General features: G+C 36.3%; 1 protein-coding gene across 1 annotated transcript in view; it reads right to left on the reverse strand.

The window, feature by feature from the left end:
• Nucleotides 1-19,851, reverse strand: part of LOC132553238 (uncharacterized) — a 33,384-nt gene extending 13,533 nt beyond the window's left edge. Inside the window, exons 1-3 of the mRNA XM_060217466.1 lie at nt 19,674-19,851; nt 8,774-9,163; nt 7,906-8,036 (exon numbers count right to left, since the gene is read on the reverse strand). Of these exons, the coding sequence (XP_060073449.1) occupies nt 7,906-8,036; nt 8,774-9,163; nt 19,674-19,851 (699 nt within the window). The remainder of the gene's footprint in view (nt 1-7,905; nt 8,037-8,773; nt 9,164-19,673) is intronic.
• Nucleotides 19,852-20,269: the final 418 nt, after the last annotated feature.

The following is a 20,269-nucleotide window of genomic DNA, read 5'->3' on the forward strand; positions in this document are numbered from 1 at the left end:
TCAAGTAAAGTTGATAGTACATGCTCGTATAAAATTTCCGACCATCTTCCAATACTCGTCTCGATAGACGAAGCTGCTTTCCGTAGAACAGAAAAACAAAAGGCAAATGGATTCCCGAAGTGGATTAGAGCATCCTGCTTACAACTTGATATGTATTTAACCCAAGTGGAAGAGTTGCTTACCAATCTTCAACTGGATTCATCGTCAATCAAACATATGTCATTAGAAAACCGTCTTGAAAATATAATAAACATTATGAAGTCAGCATCTGAAGAGAACATTCCAACTGGGACATTTAGGACGTGTTTAAAACCGTACTGGAAAAAGTATCAACTTAACAATCACCATTATAATATGAGGGTAGCGAGACGTTCATGGATAGCGGAAGGAAAACCAAGGACGGAATCAAATGTGATGTACCAAATATATAAGGACAGAAAACGAGAATTTAGAAAACAAAAACGCTATGCGACAAAGAAATGGAACAAGAAAAAACAGGACGAACTAATAAATTCGGCTGAAATAGATATTCAGGAGTTTTATAAAACTGTTAGGAAACAACGTGGCAAGACGCCTATTGATAAACCTCTCGTCTACAAAGACACGGTGGCGACGGACGATCGGACAAAGTGTAACCTTTGGGCTCAGTATTACGGTGATTTATTGTCAGTGGATACAGAGGAGTTGTTTGACGTACAATTTAAAGCTGAGGTTGATGACACCATTCAAGAGCTTTTACGTTCCAATTCTTCGTACAGTGTAGATAATGTGCTTGAAGGGGAAATATCAGAAGATGAACTACAATTTCAAATAAGAAAACTGAAAACTGGTAAGTCTCCAGGGCTAGATAGAATCTGCAATGAACATATTAAATATGGCGGAAGAACCCTTGTCAAATCACTGTGCGTTATATTCAATATTGTATTGTCAATGGAATGTGTTCCACAAAGGTTTAAGGAGGGAATAGTAATACCAATTTTCAAAGGTGGGAATAAAAATCCGTCAGACCCAACAAGTTACCGCGGAATAACTCTGACATCTTCCATCGGTAAGTTATTTGAAAAAGTACTTCTGGAAAGGATAGAGAAATGGATTATACACAACAAAGTTGATTTTCCACATTCTCTACAGTTTGGATTTAGAAAAAACATGGGGGCGATCCCAGCAATCTTCACGTTAAAAGAAATAGTATCCTTTTATACCGAAAGGAAATCATCGCTCTACATCGCTTTTTTAGATAACGAGAAGGCGTTTGACAGGGTATGGCTGAATGGTCTCTTTTTGAAAATATATGAACTTGGTATACGCGGCCGGATGTGGAAAATTATCTTCAGCTCTTACATGCAAACAAAAGTATGTGTTAGACTAAAGGGAGAACTAAGCGACTTCGTACACGTGACGCGCGGTGTCGGTCAGGGAAAAGTTCTCAGCGCTTTTATGTTTAAACTGTATATTGACGGATTGATGAAGGCTATATGTGGAACAAACTGTGGCATAAACATTGTGGATAGACATATACCTGGTATCTTACTTGCTGATGACACCTGTCTGATATCCTCTAGTAAGAACGGCTTACAAAACTTAATCGAAATTTCAAGAATGTATGCCTTTAAATGGCAATTGAAATATAACGCGTCCAAGAGTGCTATCATCGTATTCAATAACCGAAACCAGTCTGCAAAATATGACTTTTCTATGGGAGGAAATACAATAGAAACAAAGGAGAGTGTGATATACGCAGGAACTGTCATATCTAATACTAATGCTGTAAATAAATGCCTGGACAGGGTTTGTCACAAACTACAAAGATCATTTCATTCTCTTCGAGATATGGGTCTTCGGTTTGGAGAAATTAATCCGATAGCGTCTTCTCTTGTCTGGAAACGTGTCATCTTACCCGCTGGCATGTATGCGTGTGAGACTTGGGGAGAAGTACGAGAGAGAAGTTTGGGCAAACTTGAGGTAACCCAGCGGAAGTGCTGTCGAATCCTTCAAGGATTTGACAAAAGTTCCCCGTCAGAAAGTACCATTGAAACCCTTGGTATTTGTAGGCTAAAACATTACATAGATAAGTACCGATTATTGTTTTTTGGAAGACTGTGTTTGACAGATTTCACCAAAATACACAAACAGTTGTTTAATTTTAACATTGGAATATTGCTTATTTTTGGATTATTCGAATGCACGGATATCTTTCGAACACTGATTACTACGGTTTATAGATACGGACTTGAAGAATATCTGAATAGTTTTATCAAATACGGCTGCTTTCCTACTAAAATTGCTTGGAAATATATTGTGAACAAAACAGTATCTGAGACGTCTGAACTTGAATGGAAACAGCGTATGTTAAGGCGAACAGATCTTACTCGCTTCCAAACCATACATCCAAGAATCGCCCCGCACAAACTCTGGTTGCTGTGTTTTGAATTAGATGATATGTGCAGAGAATTTGGATTTCTTGTGAAACTTGGAGCACTACCTATCACAAAATGTATCTGTGACTCGTGCAAGCAAAATGTGGATGATATTGTGAAACATCTAGTAATCGACTGTCGTATATATTTTGATGAAAGAGATAGACTACAAACAAGTATTGTAAATTTACTTCCGGTTGTACAGAGTGTCTGGATATTGAATGATGATGATAGGCTTATAAACTTCCTTCTTGGGGGAGATGATGATATGTTGGAAGTTAGTCCCGAACACTGGAAGATGCTAATGGTGGAATCCGCGCGGACTTTCTATAAAATGAAACCAGCGCTAGTGCATTGGCTACACCGCCTGTAGTGTAATTCAGTAATATTTAACAAAATTGCAAAATTTCTAACCTCATAGACTAAAACAATGAACAGTTAAATGTCAGAGGAAGATATACTTTCCTTCTGGACCAGATCACAACATATTAAATTATGTCCATGTATATTTATATTATCGTTTATGTTTTGAATTGATCTTCATGCGTTGGAGGAAATAAAGAAATTCAATTCAATTCAATTCAATTATAGGACCTACCAGTATATAGTACCTACCAGTATATAGTATCTACCAGTATATAGGACCTACCAGTATATAGGACCTACCAGTATATAGTATCTACCAGTATATAGTATCTACCAGTATATAGGATCTACCAGTAGATAGTATCTACCAGTATATAGGACCTACCAGTATATAGGACCTACCAGTATATAGTATCTACCAGTATATAGTATCTACCAGTATATAGGACCTACCAGTATATAGGACCTACCAGTATATAGTATCTACCAGTATATAGGACCTACCAGTATATAGGACAGTATATAGTATCTACCAGTATATAGTATCTACCAGTATATAGGACCTACCAGTATATAGTATCTACCAGTATATAGGACCTACCAGTATATAGGACCTACCAGTATATAGTATCTACCAGTATATAGTATCTACCAGTATATAGGACCTACCAGTATATAGTATCTACCAGTATATAGGACCTACCAGTATATAGGACCTACCAGTATATAGTATCTACCAGTATATAGTATCTACCAGTATATAGTATCTACCAGTATATAGTATCTACCAGTATATAGGACCTACCAGTATATAGGACCTACCAGTATATAGTATCTACCAGTATATAGTATCTACCAGTATATAGGACCTACCAGTATATAGGACCTACCAGTATATAGTATCTACCAGTAAATAGTATCTACCAGTATATAGTATCTACCAGTATATAGGACCTACCAGTATATAGGACCTACCAGCATATAGTATCTACCAGTATATAGGACCTACCAGTATATAGTATCTACCAGTATATAGTATCTACCAGTATATAGGACCTACCAGTATATAGTATCTACCAGTATATAGTATCTACCAGTATATAGGACCTACCAGTATATAGGACCTACCAGTATATAGTATCTACCAGTATATAGGACCTACCAGTATATAGGACCTACCAGTATATAGTATCTACCAGTATATAGTATCTACCAGTATATAGGACCTACCAGTATATAGGACCTACCAGTATATAGTATCTACCAGTATATAGTATCTACCAGTATATAGGACCTACCAGTATATAGGATCTACCAGTATATAGTATCTACCAGTATATAGGACCTACCAGTATATAGTATCTACCAGTATATAGTATCTACCAGTATATAGGACCTACCAGTATATAGGATCTACCAGTATATAGTATCTACCAGTATATAGTATCTACCAGTATATAGGACCTACCAGTATATAGGACCTACCAGTATATAGTATCTACCAGTATATAGTATCTACCAGTATATAGGACCTACCAGTATATAGGACCTACCAGTATATAGTATCTACCAGTATATAGGACCTACCAGTATATAGGACCTACCAGTATATAGGACCTACCAGTATATAGGATCTACCAGTATATAGTATCTACCAGTATATAGGACCTACCAGTATATAGGACCTACCAGTATATAGGACCTACCAGTATATAGTATCTACCAGTATATAGTATCTACCAGTATATAGGACCTACCAGTATATAGGACCTACCAGTATATAGGACCTACCAGTATATAGTATCTACCAGTAGATAGTATCTACCAGTATATAGGACCTACCAGTATATAGGACCTACCAGTATATAGTATCTACCAGTATATAGTATCTACCAGTATATAGGACCTACCAGTATATAGGACCTACCAGTATATAGTATCTACCAGTATATAGTATAGTACCTACCAGTATATAGGACCTACCAGTATATATATAGTATATCTACTACCAGTATATAGGACCTACCAGTATATAGGACCTACCAGTATATAGGACCTACCAGTATATAGATCTACCAGTATATAGGATCTACCAGTAGATAGTATCTAACAGTATATAGTATCTACCAGTATATAGGACCTACCAGTATATAGGACCTACCAGTATATAGGACCTACCAGTAGATAGTATCTAACAGTATATAGTATCTACCAGTATATAGTATCTAACAGTATATAGGATCTACCAGTATATAGTATCTACCAGTATATAGTATCTACCAGTATATAGTATCTAACAGTATATAGTATCTACCAGTATATAGTACCTACCAGTATATAGGACCTACCAGTATATAGTATCTACCAGTATATAGGATCTACCAGTATATAGGACCTACCAGTATATAGTATCTACCAGTATATAGGACCTACCAGTATATAGTGACTACCAGTATATAGGACCTACCAGTATATATATAGTATATATCTACCAGTATATAGTATCTACCAGTATATAGTATCTACCAGTATATAGTATCTACCAGTATATAGTATCTACCAGTATATAGTATCTACCAGTATATAGGACCTACCAGTATATAGTATCTACCAGTATATAGTATCTACCAGTATATAGTATCTACCAGTATATAGTATCTACCAGTATATAGTATCTACCAGTATATAGGATCTACCAGTATATAAGACCTACCAGTATATAGGACCTACCAGTATATAGTATCTACCAGTATATAGGACCTACCAGTATATATAGGACCTACCAGTATATAGTATCTACCAGTATATAGGACCTACCAGTATATAGTACCTACCAGTATATAGTATCTACCAGTATATAGTATCTACCAGTATATAGTATCTACCAGTATATAAGACCTACCAGTATATAGGATCTACCAGTATATAGTATCTACCAGTATATAGTATCTACCAGTATATATCTACCAGTATATAGGACCTACCAGTATATATATAGTATATAGTATCTACCAGTATATAGTATCTACCAGTATATAGTATCTACCAGTATATAGTACCTACCAGTATATAGTATCTACCAGTATATAGGACCTACCAGTATATAGTATCTACCAGTATATAGTACCTACCAGTATATAAGACCTACCAGTATATAGGATCTACCAGTATATAAGACCTACCAGTATATAAGACCTACCAGTATATAGGATCTACCAGTATATAAGACCTACCAGTATATAGTATCTACCAGTAGATAGTATCTACCAGTAGATAGTATCTACCAGTATATAGTATCTACCAGTATATAGTATCTACCAGTATATAGGACCTACCAGTATATAGTATCTACCAGTATATAGTATCTACCAGTATATAGTATCTACCAGTATATAAGACCTACCAGTATATAGTATCTACCAGTATATAGTATCTACCAGTATATAGGACCTACCAGTATATAGGACCTACCAGTATATAGTATCTACCAGTATATAGTATCTACCAGTATATAGTATCTACCAGTATATAGGACCTACCAGTATATACCAGATCTACCAGTATATAGTATCTACCAGTATATAGTATCTACCAGTATATAGTATCTACCAGTATATAGGACCTACCAGTATATAGGACCTACCAGTATATAGGACCTACCAGTATATAGGACCTACCAGTATATAGTATCTACCAGTATATAGTATCTACCAGTATATAGTATCTACCAGTATATAGGATCTACCAGTATATAAGACCTACCAGTATATAGTATCTACCAGTAGATAGTATCTACCAGTATATAGTATCTACCAGTATACAGTATCTACCAGTATATAGGACCTACCAGTATATAGGACCTACCAGTATATAGGACCTACCAGTATATAGGACCTACCAGTATATAGTATCTACCAGTATATAGACGGAAGATTGTACAAAAGACACACAAGCGAATAACACCTTAAATACAAATTTAGAGTTTAATACAGTAGGGCCAAACCATAAAACACTGCACCATACAGCTATTTCGTCTTTTAGATTCGTCAGTGATGCTAAATCATACAGCTGCTTCTTCCTTCTAGGACACGTCAGTGATGTTACATCATACAGCTATTTCGTCTTCTAGGTTCGTCAGTGATGCTAAATTATACAGCTGTATCGTCCTTCTAGGACTCGTCAGTAACGCTACATCATACAGCTGTATCGTCCTTCTAGGACTCGTCAGTAACGCTACATCATACAGCTGTATCGTCCTTCTAGGACTCGTTAGTGATGTTTTAAGTCTGAATTTTTAAAATGTAGAAGGTGAATGGGGAAAATAAACAAGAGGCCCAAGGGCCTTTACGGTCACCTGAGTCAAATGCATATTGTAACATGTCAAAGAAATGATTTTGTTAAAAAGTTAGAAACCTTAAACTGCATTGTACACATAATGCAAATGTAAATTTTGCATAACATTAACTGCTGTTCCATGCTAAGGCTTCTAACCAAGTTTGGAATCTTCCATTCAGGATCTCTTTGAAATTTCAGTCCCTGGGGTTCAGTCGTGACCAGTATATGCATCTCATCAAACTGGCTGCTTATACAAATAATTCTGATCAGGTTTGAAATTGTTTCTAAAAAAAAAATAAACAAATTATGCTCCCCCCCCCCACCCCACCATGCCCCACACCCCCTACAACCAACCCCCTGGTAAAACATGTGAGACCCAGGGGTCATGATATTTACAATTATGGTAAAACACCGTAAGAACTTCCGTCCGAGAAGAGTATTTGGTTCTACTTTATCTGGGTATTGAGAAGAAAACTTTTGCAATTTCAGTCTTTTTGGCCCCACTGGCCCTTGGGGTCAGGGATCATATCATTTACAATTTTTGTGTACTTATGTAGCCATGGGAGGTTGTTTGTAAAGTTTCATTGAAGTCGGAAAGTTTACGATGCAGCACAAAAGGGAATCGCCAGATCGCAATGATCGAAAGAAATTTCAAGACGGAGAGACGTGTTAGATCTTTAAGGCTATAAATTTCCCAGTATTTATATATCTGATAAGTAAAAGAACGTCAAGCACATGTTTATATCCTGAACCGTAAATAGGACATATATCGACCGTACTGTCTTACCTTAGCCAGACGGAGACTCGCGTCCGTGAAGTTCCAAAGTGTGTTCAGGGAATAGTAGGCCGGGAACCATATAGAGTCGTTTTTAAATATTCCTTTAGAATTCAGTGTCTTCAGCATCTTCATCGCTACCTCTACAAACGATGAGTGTAAGGCAAACATAATATCACAGAAAAGAGGAAAATACCTTTAGTTCTGTCAATATATAGAAACTGTAGCTATGCTGAATACATTGTCCTAGCTACTGGTTCTAATGAAATAACTAGCTGTTTAACTCATATCATCTGACATCAGTTCGCACAACTAGGCTTTTAACTCGTATAATCTGACATCAGCTCGTACAACTAGGCTTTTAACTCGTATAATCTGAGATCAGTTCGCACAACTAGGCCTTTAACTGGTATAATCTGACATCAGTTCGCACAACTAGGCTTTTAACTCGTATAATCTGACATCAGCTCGTACAACGAGGCTTTTAACTCGTATAATCTGAGATCAGTTCGCACAACTAGGCTTTTAAAATAAGATCCCCACCTACAATACTGCGAGACTGAAAGTCGGACCATACACCCTGAAATCTCGAGAATAATCGCGGATTGTGTTCTTTCAAATTAAGCAAGTACAGACTTGTTGATGCGGGAAACTACAGACTTACTTTCGTGATAGGAACATTTTCGAAGTTGGCTTGTTTTCGAGCTTTTAGTAATTTTTTGCAATTATTAAAATATCAAAGATAATGTTTATCCATATATATTAGATGATAAAATATTCCGGTTTATCGGCATATTGATATTTTATATCAACATGACGTTTAAATATATACAATAAAATTGAGAAAATGTATCAGAATTAGATCAGTATCCATGCTAACCACCAAATCCCGCCTCCGCTAATCCGTCTCCGATTTTTTTCCGATGAGGTCGGTACCCCCAGTAGGTATCGCCTAAAGCTTTTACAAGCTTCATTCCCAGACCGTCCTCATACGTATCAAGTCCTGCTAAAACCTTCACTATCTCTTTCGTACGGACTACCACCTCGGCTTCCTTTAAGTTCTTTACATTGGCTAGCTCGTCTATGTTAAGATCCCCGTTCATCATGTGGCTGGAGTCGGTGGACATGGCATTGGCTGGCGATTGGGAAACTGTTCGTTGATTGGTTAACATATCATGCGGAGACTTGGACGGCGAGTCTGATTGGCCGGTATCCACATCCATCATTTGGATGGAACCGTTCAGCGAGTCCTGGAGGCTCAGGGGACCATCTGTGAAGAGCAAGAATGACAGAAGTATTAATGATAATATATACTCTAAAAGTCTGATTTTCAAGGGTTCCATTACTCACTGTTTTGCAGGTTTGAATGAAACCACGAAAAAAAGATGTCTTGAAAACAACAAAGGCAACAGTATATCTATACTCAAAAATTATCCTTCTCAGTCGCAAAAAAACTCTTAAGCAAATGAAATATATCATCTTACATAACGAACCCCTGTTGTACGAGCAATAACATCTAGAAAGCAGGAATTCTCCGCGGCAAACAGTCTGGAGATTACATGTAAGCCATATAAAATAGATCCAACAGCACGTTCTGTAACGTCACGTGATGCACCAGACCGGAAGTTGTTCTGTCCGGTCCAGCTCCTCATGTGGCCGACAGACAATGGTCGATAATTAGGCCGATGTTGAAGGGTGTAAATATCTCTGCCGGCCGGGGCTCTCGAGAGACATCAAAGGATGAGTGTGATCAACCAGGCAGTATAAATTCTAGGTTTTTCACCGGATAAAAATAATGTCGTTACTTGTAGGAAATCTAAATAATATCTCATCACAACGACCTATAGAAATATCCTAGAGGTTATTGATGTGTTTTACTATCTAGTAAAGAATATGTTTGATGCTGTTAGACGAATTCCTGAAATCTTTATTTCTATGCTTAATTCAATAGCAATCGTTTCCATTGACCACCACACAGTTCAAACGGGCAAACTGAATTTTGATATTTCGTTAATGTAAATGACTTCCTGACAATAATCTTGTTGTAGACCATCCTTCTATAATGTAAAACGTAAGTTATATATATAAACGTTATATACATTTTGGATACTGTAACACCATCGTCACACAGTTTTTGACGCGTGTCCTGTCTGGGCCTCGACATCACGATCTACGGCACCAAATGCCTAGCCCAGAGATTCCATAACATTCACGTCATCCCATATATATAACTATCCAATATATTTTATACGTCACATATCACACCACGACACAGCTAACCTATATATATATATCTATCACTCTCGGTACACATGTGTAACTCCCTAAGGTTCTGTACGTCCTTGGAATAATGTTATGGACTTTGTATGAAGACTTTATACGTGTAACCATACGGATAATTTGACTTGTCTGGAAACATGCATGCTAACAACGTAGTTATCTACTTCTCAAGGGACAGCTATCTGTTGTTAGATTTTGTATATCAGTGACGTACCATCCTAGTAGAAAAACATACATACACATTGTTATGATATATATAAGGGATGCAGACATGATTTGTACGAACACTTGAAAGTAAATAGTTAGGTCTATGAAGGTTGTGTCCATGGATGATGATAATGATGAGAGAGAGAGAGAGAGAGAGAGAGAGAGAGAGAGAGAGAGAGAGAGAGAGAGAGAGAGAGGAGAGAGAGAGAGAGAGGTATATTATATAGATATATCATATAGAGTACATATTGTATAGATGTATTGTATAGATATATTATATAGATGTATTATAGAGAACACATTGTTTAGACAAGAAACAATAGCTCTCCTGTATCATGTTTGAGTGTGTATGACGATTACACAGCCGTTAAGGAATTATTTCAGATAAAAAATAAATATAAGATAGACGATAGACCATCAACATCAACTGGTTTTTTATCTATAACACTGAAGGTATGAAGATTTCAACCTTCACTGCCATTGTGTAACCTTACCTGTTATCATTACCTTATCATAACGACAAGAAATAGTATGTTAACACAGTGTGTCAGCGACGTTCGGTGGATATTGAAGTACAATTCATTGTACAAACACTAATAAGTGAATAATTCCTTTCAATACAAATAAATTGTACACAGTGGAGTGAAACAATAAATTACAATCTTTCTAGATGTCGTTATTAATTCAATTTAATTGTTGAAGCCTATGTTGTGATTGAGGAATTAAAATAATAAGAAAATACCAACATGGCAACATAATTCAAATTCAAATTCCATAAAACTAGGGCAAAATATCAACAAACCGATTAAAATAAATCTCAAACAGACACCGTTACACATACAATAAAGTAGATAGTGTGTTAGCAAGTCTCTCGTGTGTATTGATGTTAACATGGACGTTTCCGTGAGATATTACAAACCTATTGTACTGTATTGTATAATATGTACAGAAACTAGATGTAAACATTCCACATGAATTCCACACGAAATATCAGAAGGAGAAAGAAGTAAATATAAACAGGAAATCCATCAACTCAATGTTACAATCAGACACGACACATGTACAATATCTGTTAGAACCACAAGTGGCTTCCGTCAACATGTTTCCTGTCCAAAACAGGAAGTACGTCTTACTATGTACAAGCAGATGTAGAATCAGACGTCAGTGAAAAGACAAGTGTAAGGTCGGTCACGTAGATTTTAGATAAATGGTAAATCAGTATCAAACACATTTCAGGTTATCTGTAAACTTCTACCCGACAGGAATAGCGATTTTTTTTACCATTTTAAGATCTGATATTAGGAGATGAATCATCACCAGTATTCGAAATGAAGGATAACAACATTCATAGGGTGATTCAGCTTTAAAGTAAAAGCGGGATTAAGTCCGAGTAGCTGTGATGTTATTGTAATCTTCAATCCTGACTTGTTATCTAAATCTGTTATACTTGTTGGATTCTGATTATTTCTACCATTATACATATATAACATCTGTTATATGAGCAGTAGTTTTTTTTAGGAATAAGTCTACCTGCTATAACTTCATGTTTCATGGTGACGTAACAATATATGACTTCTTGAATTATGACGTCACAATTGAACCAATGGGAAACGTCTGTCAATCATAGTACTGCTAGGTATCATTAAATCTGCTTTTGAAAAAAAACTGGTGTATTTTATTGAACTGTTTTTTAGTGATATATCATCTTCATTTAATATTTTGGAAAAAAGCTTTGTAGATACCCTCCACCCACCCAAAAATCCACCCAAAAACCCGAAAACACCAACATATCAATAGAATCATAATCCAAACTCAAATTCAATAACGTAGCATACTGAAGGCTTATATTTACATTCCCTGAACACGTCATGGTGTAATTCCGATAACAACTGGATTTAATTTTTTTGAACCATTACTCAATATCGACATTGTAATCCGTGAACCGTGACTGTGACGGTCTCTATATCCCCTATAAAGACGTAATAGTCACGGAATCATTTCATATCAATGTTTCTATCCAATGTAAAATTTATAAACGGTTTAATTACATGATGAAAGAAATATGTACAGAACGTGAGTACTTGTAGAATAGTCCTGTGTTTCATAAATACCACTGGGTACACAAACATCTCATACATACCAAAGGCAAACATCACTGTCTACACCGGATTGTCCTGTAAACCACAGAAATCTCCCCACTACGTCCGACAGTACAACTGTCCTGTACCACAACGGGGTCGTGAAGTACAGTCGGTCAGACAACAATGTCAATCTTCCCACGAACTCTGACGTGTAACACAACAATCGTTCTATTCCATCAATGTCCCTGGAGTAATCCTCTTCACAAACCAGGAAATCGGAAATATTTTCTTATTAACAACATTTCAAAACCGGGACCAACAACCTGTTGATAATATTGTACAAAGACTTGTGATAAATATGTTACTATCTCACGCCTCTCCAATCCGTTAAAACCCGTGGATATCGCTTCTATTAGGGTATAAAATTCTTGTAAATGCCATGTAAACCTATTTATAAAATCGCTATCGTGTTATAACCATACAAGATACTACACCATCAATCAATATCGGGGCAGCATCATACAAGCCCAGGGTCTTACATCATCAATTACATGAACCAAAGATGGCGCTTCTAAACACATTAAAGTGCAGCGCCACCTAGTGTCTCTGATTGGATTCGTTATATGGACTCGTTGATTGATTGGCGAGGCTGAACATTTTGGTTTCTGTTATAAAGATAAACGAACGGACGGTCAATGCCCGCCTACGTCAACAAAGTATCGATTACCTCGGAACCCCTCGGGTATTTACATAGTCCGGTTCGGTCAACAATAAACCGACAGCATCAGAGCCAATTGTTGGCAGCATAACTATAGGAATTTCTGAAAAGTTGGTTATCTTACTATAAACAACAAATACAAATGTCTCTTGTATAAACTTCATCCAAAAATAAAACAACTTACGGGTGTATATTCTAATAAATATCAAATTTTGTTCAAAATGGAACAGTATCTCGGTCAAAAATTGATGAAGAACCTTTATCCAGTTGCCTTGTAATAAACGATATACAGTGTCCTGTAATCACACGTGGGGTGGGGAGAAACAGGCGACGCATAAGTATAGAAAATAACAAAAATAAAATAACGACATCAGTATAAACATAATCCAAACTCACACTCAAGAAAACTAGGACAAAATGGGAACAAAGATTTACACGGAGGCTTGGGAAACGGGTGGGAAACGGTCATAATACAATTTGTAAAATGTTAGAGAGGGGTGGGGGATAAATGAAAGATAATTTATAAGAGACAGATAAAGTATGTGTGGGAAAGGGGTCATAATACAATTTGAAAAATGTTAAAGATGTGTGTGAGGGTGAAGAGGGGTGGGATAGATATGTGGAAAGGACAGATAAAGTATGTGTGTAAGGGGGTGAAGATAAATGATAAATGAAAGATAATTTATAAATGATACAGATAAAGTATGTGTGTGAGGGTGTGAAGAATGATAAATGAAAGATAATTTATAAATGATACAGATAAAGTATGTGTGTAAGGGGGTGAAGAGGGGTGGGATAGGGGAGGACTTGAAGATATGTGATAAATGAAAGATAATTTATAAATGATACAGATAAAGTATGTGTGTGAGGGGGTGAAGAGGGGTGGGTGAAGATATGTGATAAATGTGATACAGATAAAGTATGTGTGTGAGGGTGTGAAGAGGGGTGGCATAGGGGAGGAATTGAAGATATGTGATACAGAATGTGTAGATGTGAATAGGGATCGAGAAAAAGTGAAATTGTAAATCAATGATACTGTTTTTGTGGGGACAGAGAGGGACGAGGTAATAGTGGTGTAAATCAAAGCTAAGTGGTTTATTTTACAATCCATTGACAATTAAAGTAAGCTTGCTCCAAACAACTTAACAAAACATTACAAAACAAAACAAAAAGAAACAAATAAAAAGAAACCTAAGGGAAAACAATTCACGAAAAATAGATGTTAAAGGTAATATCTACACTAGGCAGAAATTAACCTTTCTTATCAAAGGTTTTCCTGTATACGGAACACTTTGTACATAATCTAGTACAGTATAGGGAATCCTTTGTAAATACATTACACAGTATATACATTGTTTCACAGTTCAGGCCGTTACGGATAACCGTAATTATTGATTTTGTTATAAGATGAGGAGTTGACTATTCGGAAGTTAAATGGTTCATACTGTCCGCTAGTTGAATGGTTTATGTCAGTTCGTCCCGAAGGTGTTTTACAGGGATGCGTCACGGCACTGCCAGCCTATACTACCGAGCTGCTACGACAGGACATGGTTCACGCTCTTGCGTCACGGCACTGCCAGCCTATGCTACCGAGCTGCTACAACAGGACATGGTTCACGCTCTTGCGTCACGGTACTGCCAGCCTATACTACCGAGCTGCTACGACAGGACATGGTTAACTGCCAGCCTATACTACCGAGCTGCTACGACAGGACATGGTTCACGCTCTTGCGTCACGGCACTGCCAGCCTATACTACCGAGCTGCTACGACAGGACATGGTTCACGCTCCTGCCGTTCACGAAATTTCATATACTGCGTCTATATATTTATATATTCCTCTGCTCTTAACCACACTATATATGACTGCGATCCTGATTCTGCCACAGCAGTAACTACGCGCATGATCAAGCAGATCATTTGTTTCTCCAATTCCAACACTGTAACGTACTAATTTTTGCGCACTAACATTTAAGCGCAATATCTATTTTAAACACGTAAGCGTAATGCTAAATTCGTACCTTCGGATACAGAAACTGCTATTAGCTCCATCATATTTCAGTTCTGTGTCTTTAGAAATAAAAGTGCTAAAATAAGGTTACCACTAAAACATGTTCCTTTACAGTAACAGAAAAACATGGTAGAATCCAAATTTATTGCTACCACAGCTATGCTTTTCAAACCCGCAACTGTTCTGTCTTTTGACAAGGATAAAAAAAAATGGGTAAATAGCAACCATCTGTAAAGAAGTATTCAAAACCAAAGAAATACAGACATGTCAATAGAATCTATACTAATTATTCAAATTTAATAATTTACAACTTTAATAAACGTTTGATCATTATTCCAAAGCATTTTCAGTGAATGTCAGTGAATGGTTATCTAAATGAGAGATATTCTATTAGTTTGGTTCTGTTGTTGTTTAAATTGTTCCCCATTTGAGAACGTGACATTACTTACTTGGATTGACCAATGTTTACATGGCTAATATCGTCGATGAAGCAAAAGACGCTTACTATTCTGGAACACCAGGTCTTATTCTCCTTGTACTTTTTCAGGTATCTACGTGTAAATCTGTCTTTGTTCTTTTGCCCAAAATTTATTAATTTTGATTTTACTATTCTGCTGACATGTTGTTTTTGTTGTAGTTGTTTTTTGGATGATTTTATCACGTTATTCTTTTAGGTTCTGCTAAAATCACGATTTTTATAGGGTCTGCACGATTCAAATCTGATCGAGAAGACCACATGGAATTGTTTAACTCTAAAACCTCGAAAGTTGAGACAAGACGAGGACGATATATGTTCCCAGGGGGAAAGTTGAGAGAGTTAACGGTTACTACAGTGTACAATTTACTAATCAATGAAATTTGTTTATTACTATCACTGAGTAGCTTATCGATCTGCTTGGAGTATCTAAATGACACATTTGTATGTAAATTAAACCAAAGGGAAATTTCATTACGTAAAGTGTCCATTATCTACAGCAGGTGCCGGGTACTATCAGATTTAACGCAGCGATTGAATGGCAGATACCGACATGAGTAGTAGTATATGATACAATACTGCATTAAAGTGTCAAACTTACCGTACAGTAGGATGTCACACTGAATCATAACTATCTAACTTGTATCGACGAATCACAGAAAACAAAGACTTACAGGTACCGACAGTGATATATATACTCCAAATCACTAACGTTTTTTTCTCTCCTTGGAGGAAATTAAAACAGCCAATCAACTCAATACTAACACCACATCAATATATCTTCTGTCTTATATATTGACGTCTTCTTAAGTATTTGTTGAATGTCCGCTGTGAGGATAAAATATTGAGTGCATGCTACTGTGTAATGTCAAAAAACAACAAAGAAATATAAATATGTCAATGAAATCATATTGCAAACTTTAAAAATCAATTTAAATAGGGCAGAATGTAAAAAAGTGATTTACACGGAGATAACTGAAAAAAGTATAAGGAGAATATGACCAGGTGTTGAGGAAAAGTAAGCGTATTTTGCTTCATAGACGACACCCGTCATAGAAAGCTTGGTCGATAAAGGAATGTAATGCCACGTCCCAAAATGAGAACAAGGTATATAATAACGAAACCAACAGGCAAACCAACGAGCAGCAAATACGTCCATCTCCATATTTCAGTAGGAAATAGAATCTTCCCACTGAGATCATTATAACGACCACAAAACATCCCAATAATTTTCATCAACCTGCATCTCGTAAAATCCTTTGCTATCAGTGTGTTAGGTGACAAAATGTATTGTTCTGGAGTGACGACCCCGTCATACGGCCATCTCCACCCCATGCTACACAGTCTTACCGCCTGCTAAAGCTGTTGATAGGACCTTGGTAGATGTGCCATAAACACGTGTTCATATGTATATCCTAATGGCGATTTACTTTTGAGAATTTCTCTATGCCATGTAATTAAGTGCACGTGTCCTTAAATCTGAAGAGTATAGAGAACATGGACATTCTATGTGGCACTTGTATGGCGACTTTTCGTCTTACTTGGTTATAACGTACGAGGTTTTCTATAAATGTACACTTCAATCTAGCCCTTCTGTTCACTACTGTGCATAGTAACGTATGTAAATGATTAGACAGCGTTTCTCCATTACGTGATAGCAATGGAGTAAAAAAGACCCTTCTAACACGTGAAACAATATAATGTAGACTTAGGAAATAAGACCATACTATAACAAAATATCATCCTTAAAAATCGAATCAGCAGTGACATGTAAACAAAAACACTGTAGGTTGGGAAGCAGGGAGCTGGATTACTGCTATCAAGAAAATGAATATTCACAACTGGAAATTGAAATCATTGTACAGCTTAGGGGACAGCTATCTCTGTTGGTCAGGAAAAAATCGTGTGTATACAATGTCAAAATGCAATGTTAAAAATTATATTTGTTTTTCGTATTTACAATATCATATACGACGTAAAATCATTTTAATGACACATTTCAAACAAGATCGACATATTCAGTGACTCCATCGCTCAAAAAAATACTACTGACTGAAACATTCTAGCCAGCACTAACAGATTTTCCGATTCAACAAACCATCAGTTATCTACCAAAGAACATAAAATTATTTTTTCAGATCCAATGATGATTTTCAAACGTTTTAAGATATTCAGACACACTCAGAACAAGCTGACATTTCTGATAAATCCTTACTTGTCTTACGTTTTGTGACAGATTGAAATTTCATCTGTTTATGTCTCCAAGTACACCGAAATGCCATTGGCTCCTACTCGATAAAAACTAACCTTTCTTTTATAGATATTATTCTTGGAGTTTATACCTTTAAGCTTATAAGACAACTGCCTACACATAAAGGGCAACATGACATACCATTTAGAAATCATATATGTTGATACATCACTCTGGATAACTTCCCTTTACAATGATCGTGTTACGTTACGACGAGCCGAGAGGAAAATAGTTTTAATACACATGCGCATAGGCTCTATGACGATAAACCATCCTCAATACAAAAATACAAAACAAAATTAGGATAATGAAATATATTAGTTAAATCAGGATGTACACCTCTGAGAGGTAAACAAAATCCAGAATTAAACTTTTGCTCTGATGATTTTTCGGAAAAAAAATCAGATTTCAGAAAGTAATTTTAGAGAAAAATCAATATGTTGCTGCACTTCTTTTTCCGATACAGGTCTCGGAATATGTATAAGAACATTCATTTTCACGTTACACTTTATTTTTCCTGAATAACAAGCAGTCTGTTATTTTCGCAGCAACCTTTTTAAAATAGATCTTTTTCTTTAAAAGGTAAAGGAATATTACTAGGATAAAAAAACTTACGGAAGTACTAACTTTTCATATGATTTAACGAGCTTATAACTGCCTTGCGAACAGATAATGAAAATTTTGCAGAAAAAAAATCCATCCTTTATTTGACGATCTTCTAGAATAGAATTGTTTACACTTTATGAAATTTTAAAAGACAGGATCACTGCATATTTCACAAAATTCGTCCAAATAGGATCAAGCTGAAATATTTGTTTTCGGATCCCTTATACCAGGAAAAAGGTCCATCATGTCGGATTTCACGCATTTGAAAAATATTTTTGTTGTAATCTCCTCAAGACTTCCAAAGTTATACTCAAATGAATGTTAGCCACTAGAAAACGTTGAAAATTGTTGACGCTATCAAACGTCTTTAAAACGTCCAGGTATGCGTTCTTTTTGAGCTTAAAAGGACACAACTGCAAATAAGTATGTAAAACACAAATATCCAAGATATAATGTTGGCATTCATTATATATTGGTGTATGTCTTGCCTGATGAAAACCACCAAAGGAGTACACATATAACACACATTTTACATTTACTCACACAAATCAATGTTTGATTCAACAAAACCTCATTTGAAAATGGTACAGAATAAAGCGTCCGGAATCGGAATCAACGTTATCAATTCTGCTACCAAAACGTCCGACATTGAACGTTACAGGTGAACCATTGTTGTTGTGATGCCATTTTAGGAAGATGTGCGTAGCATCTTCATTTGAAACATCATGAAGTGACCAAAATGTACAAAAGAACACCTTTCAAGTTTAAATTTGCATACAGTAGAACCAAACAATGAATTAAACGGCACCATACAGCTGTTTTGTCCTTCCAGGACTCATCAGTGATGCAAAGGGCCTAAACTTTGAATCCGGGGGCGACTAAGAAAAATCCCGAGTGACCGAAAAAAATGACAAATTTCAGATGGGAAGGTGTAGTAGCGCCATAATTTTTCTTAATGCTGTTGCAATATATCTGATAATTTTTAGAATAATGTTCAGTACATGTGTATATTCTGAACGCGCCACTATTCGAATGAATTAAAACATGAACGGACATACAACGTAGGTTACAAACGTCCAGAGAAATGACCATTATCAACGTAGAATTATTGCACAGCGAACTGCCGAAACCCTCATCACTTGTAAGACTTACCCAGTTTACATGTCATGTCGATTGAGTCCCAGTGTGACAGAAGTAACGGGATTCTCCGTGGTTTCTCCTTCACGGGATGTCGGTCTGACAGAAACTTACTCACTTCGTCATCCAGAATCTCTTTCTCCACCTCCAAAGCCTTGTGCTTAATATCTTTCAGTTGACTCCTCGATAACATCATGGAAACTATCTATATATTTTTTTAATTATCTGTCAAACTCATGGAGTCTGACAGTAGGTAGTTATGTGGGTCCCTTCTGTTGACTGATCGGACAATATCGTGTAAACTACTTAACTAATAACTTGGTAGGAAATCATACATACAGCCGACAAAGTCTTGTTTCTACGTCAAGAATATTTCACTGCTTTTTTCCTCCAATTTAAAGAATTGATCACAATATCATACCGATTTTCAACTCCATTGATCTCAAAGCGTGATACTACACATTTTACAAATCAAATACCGGTATTCTATTAAGTTGTGATTAACATGAAATGCTGCAGTGATGCAATAAACATTGCAATTTTGACCCACGAAATTCTCTTCAGTTTGTTCACAGTTACGTTTGTAAAGCGCTCTGGAAACGATATGATGT

The sequence above is a fragment of the Ylistrum balloti genome, unplaced genomic scaffold, assembly GCF_031769215.1.
Source record: "Ylistrum balloti isolate Yb309-2 unplaced genomic scaffold, AGI_CSIRO_Ybal_v1 Utg370312, whole genome shotgun sequence".
NCBI lineage: Eukaryota > Metazoa > Mollusca > Bivalvia > Pectinida > Pectinidae > Ylistrum > Ylistrum balloti.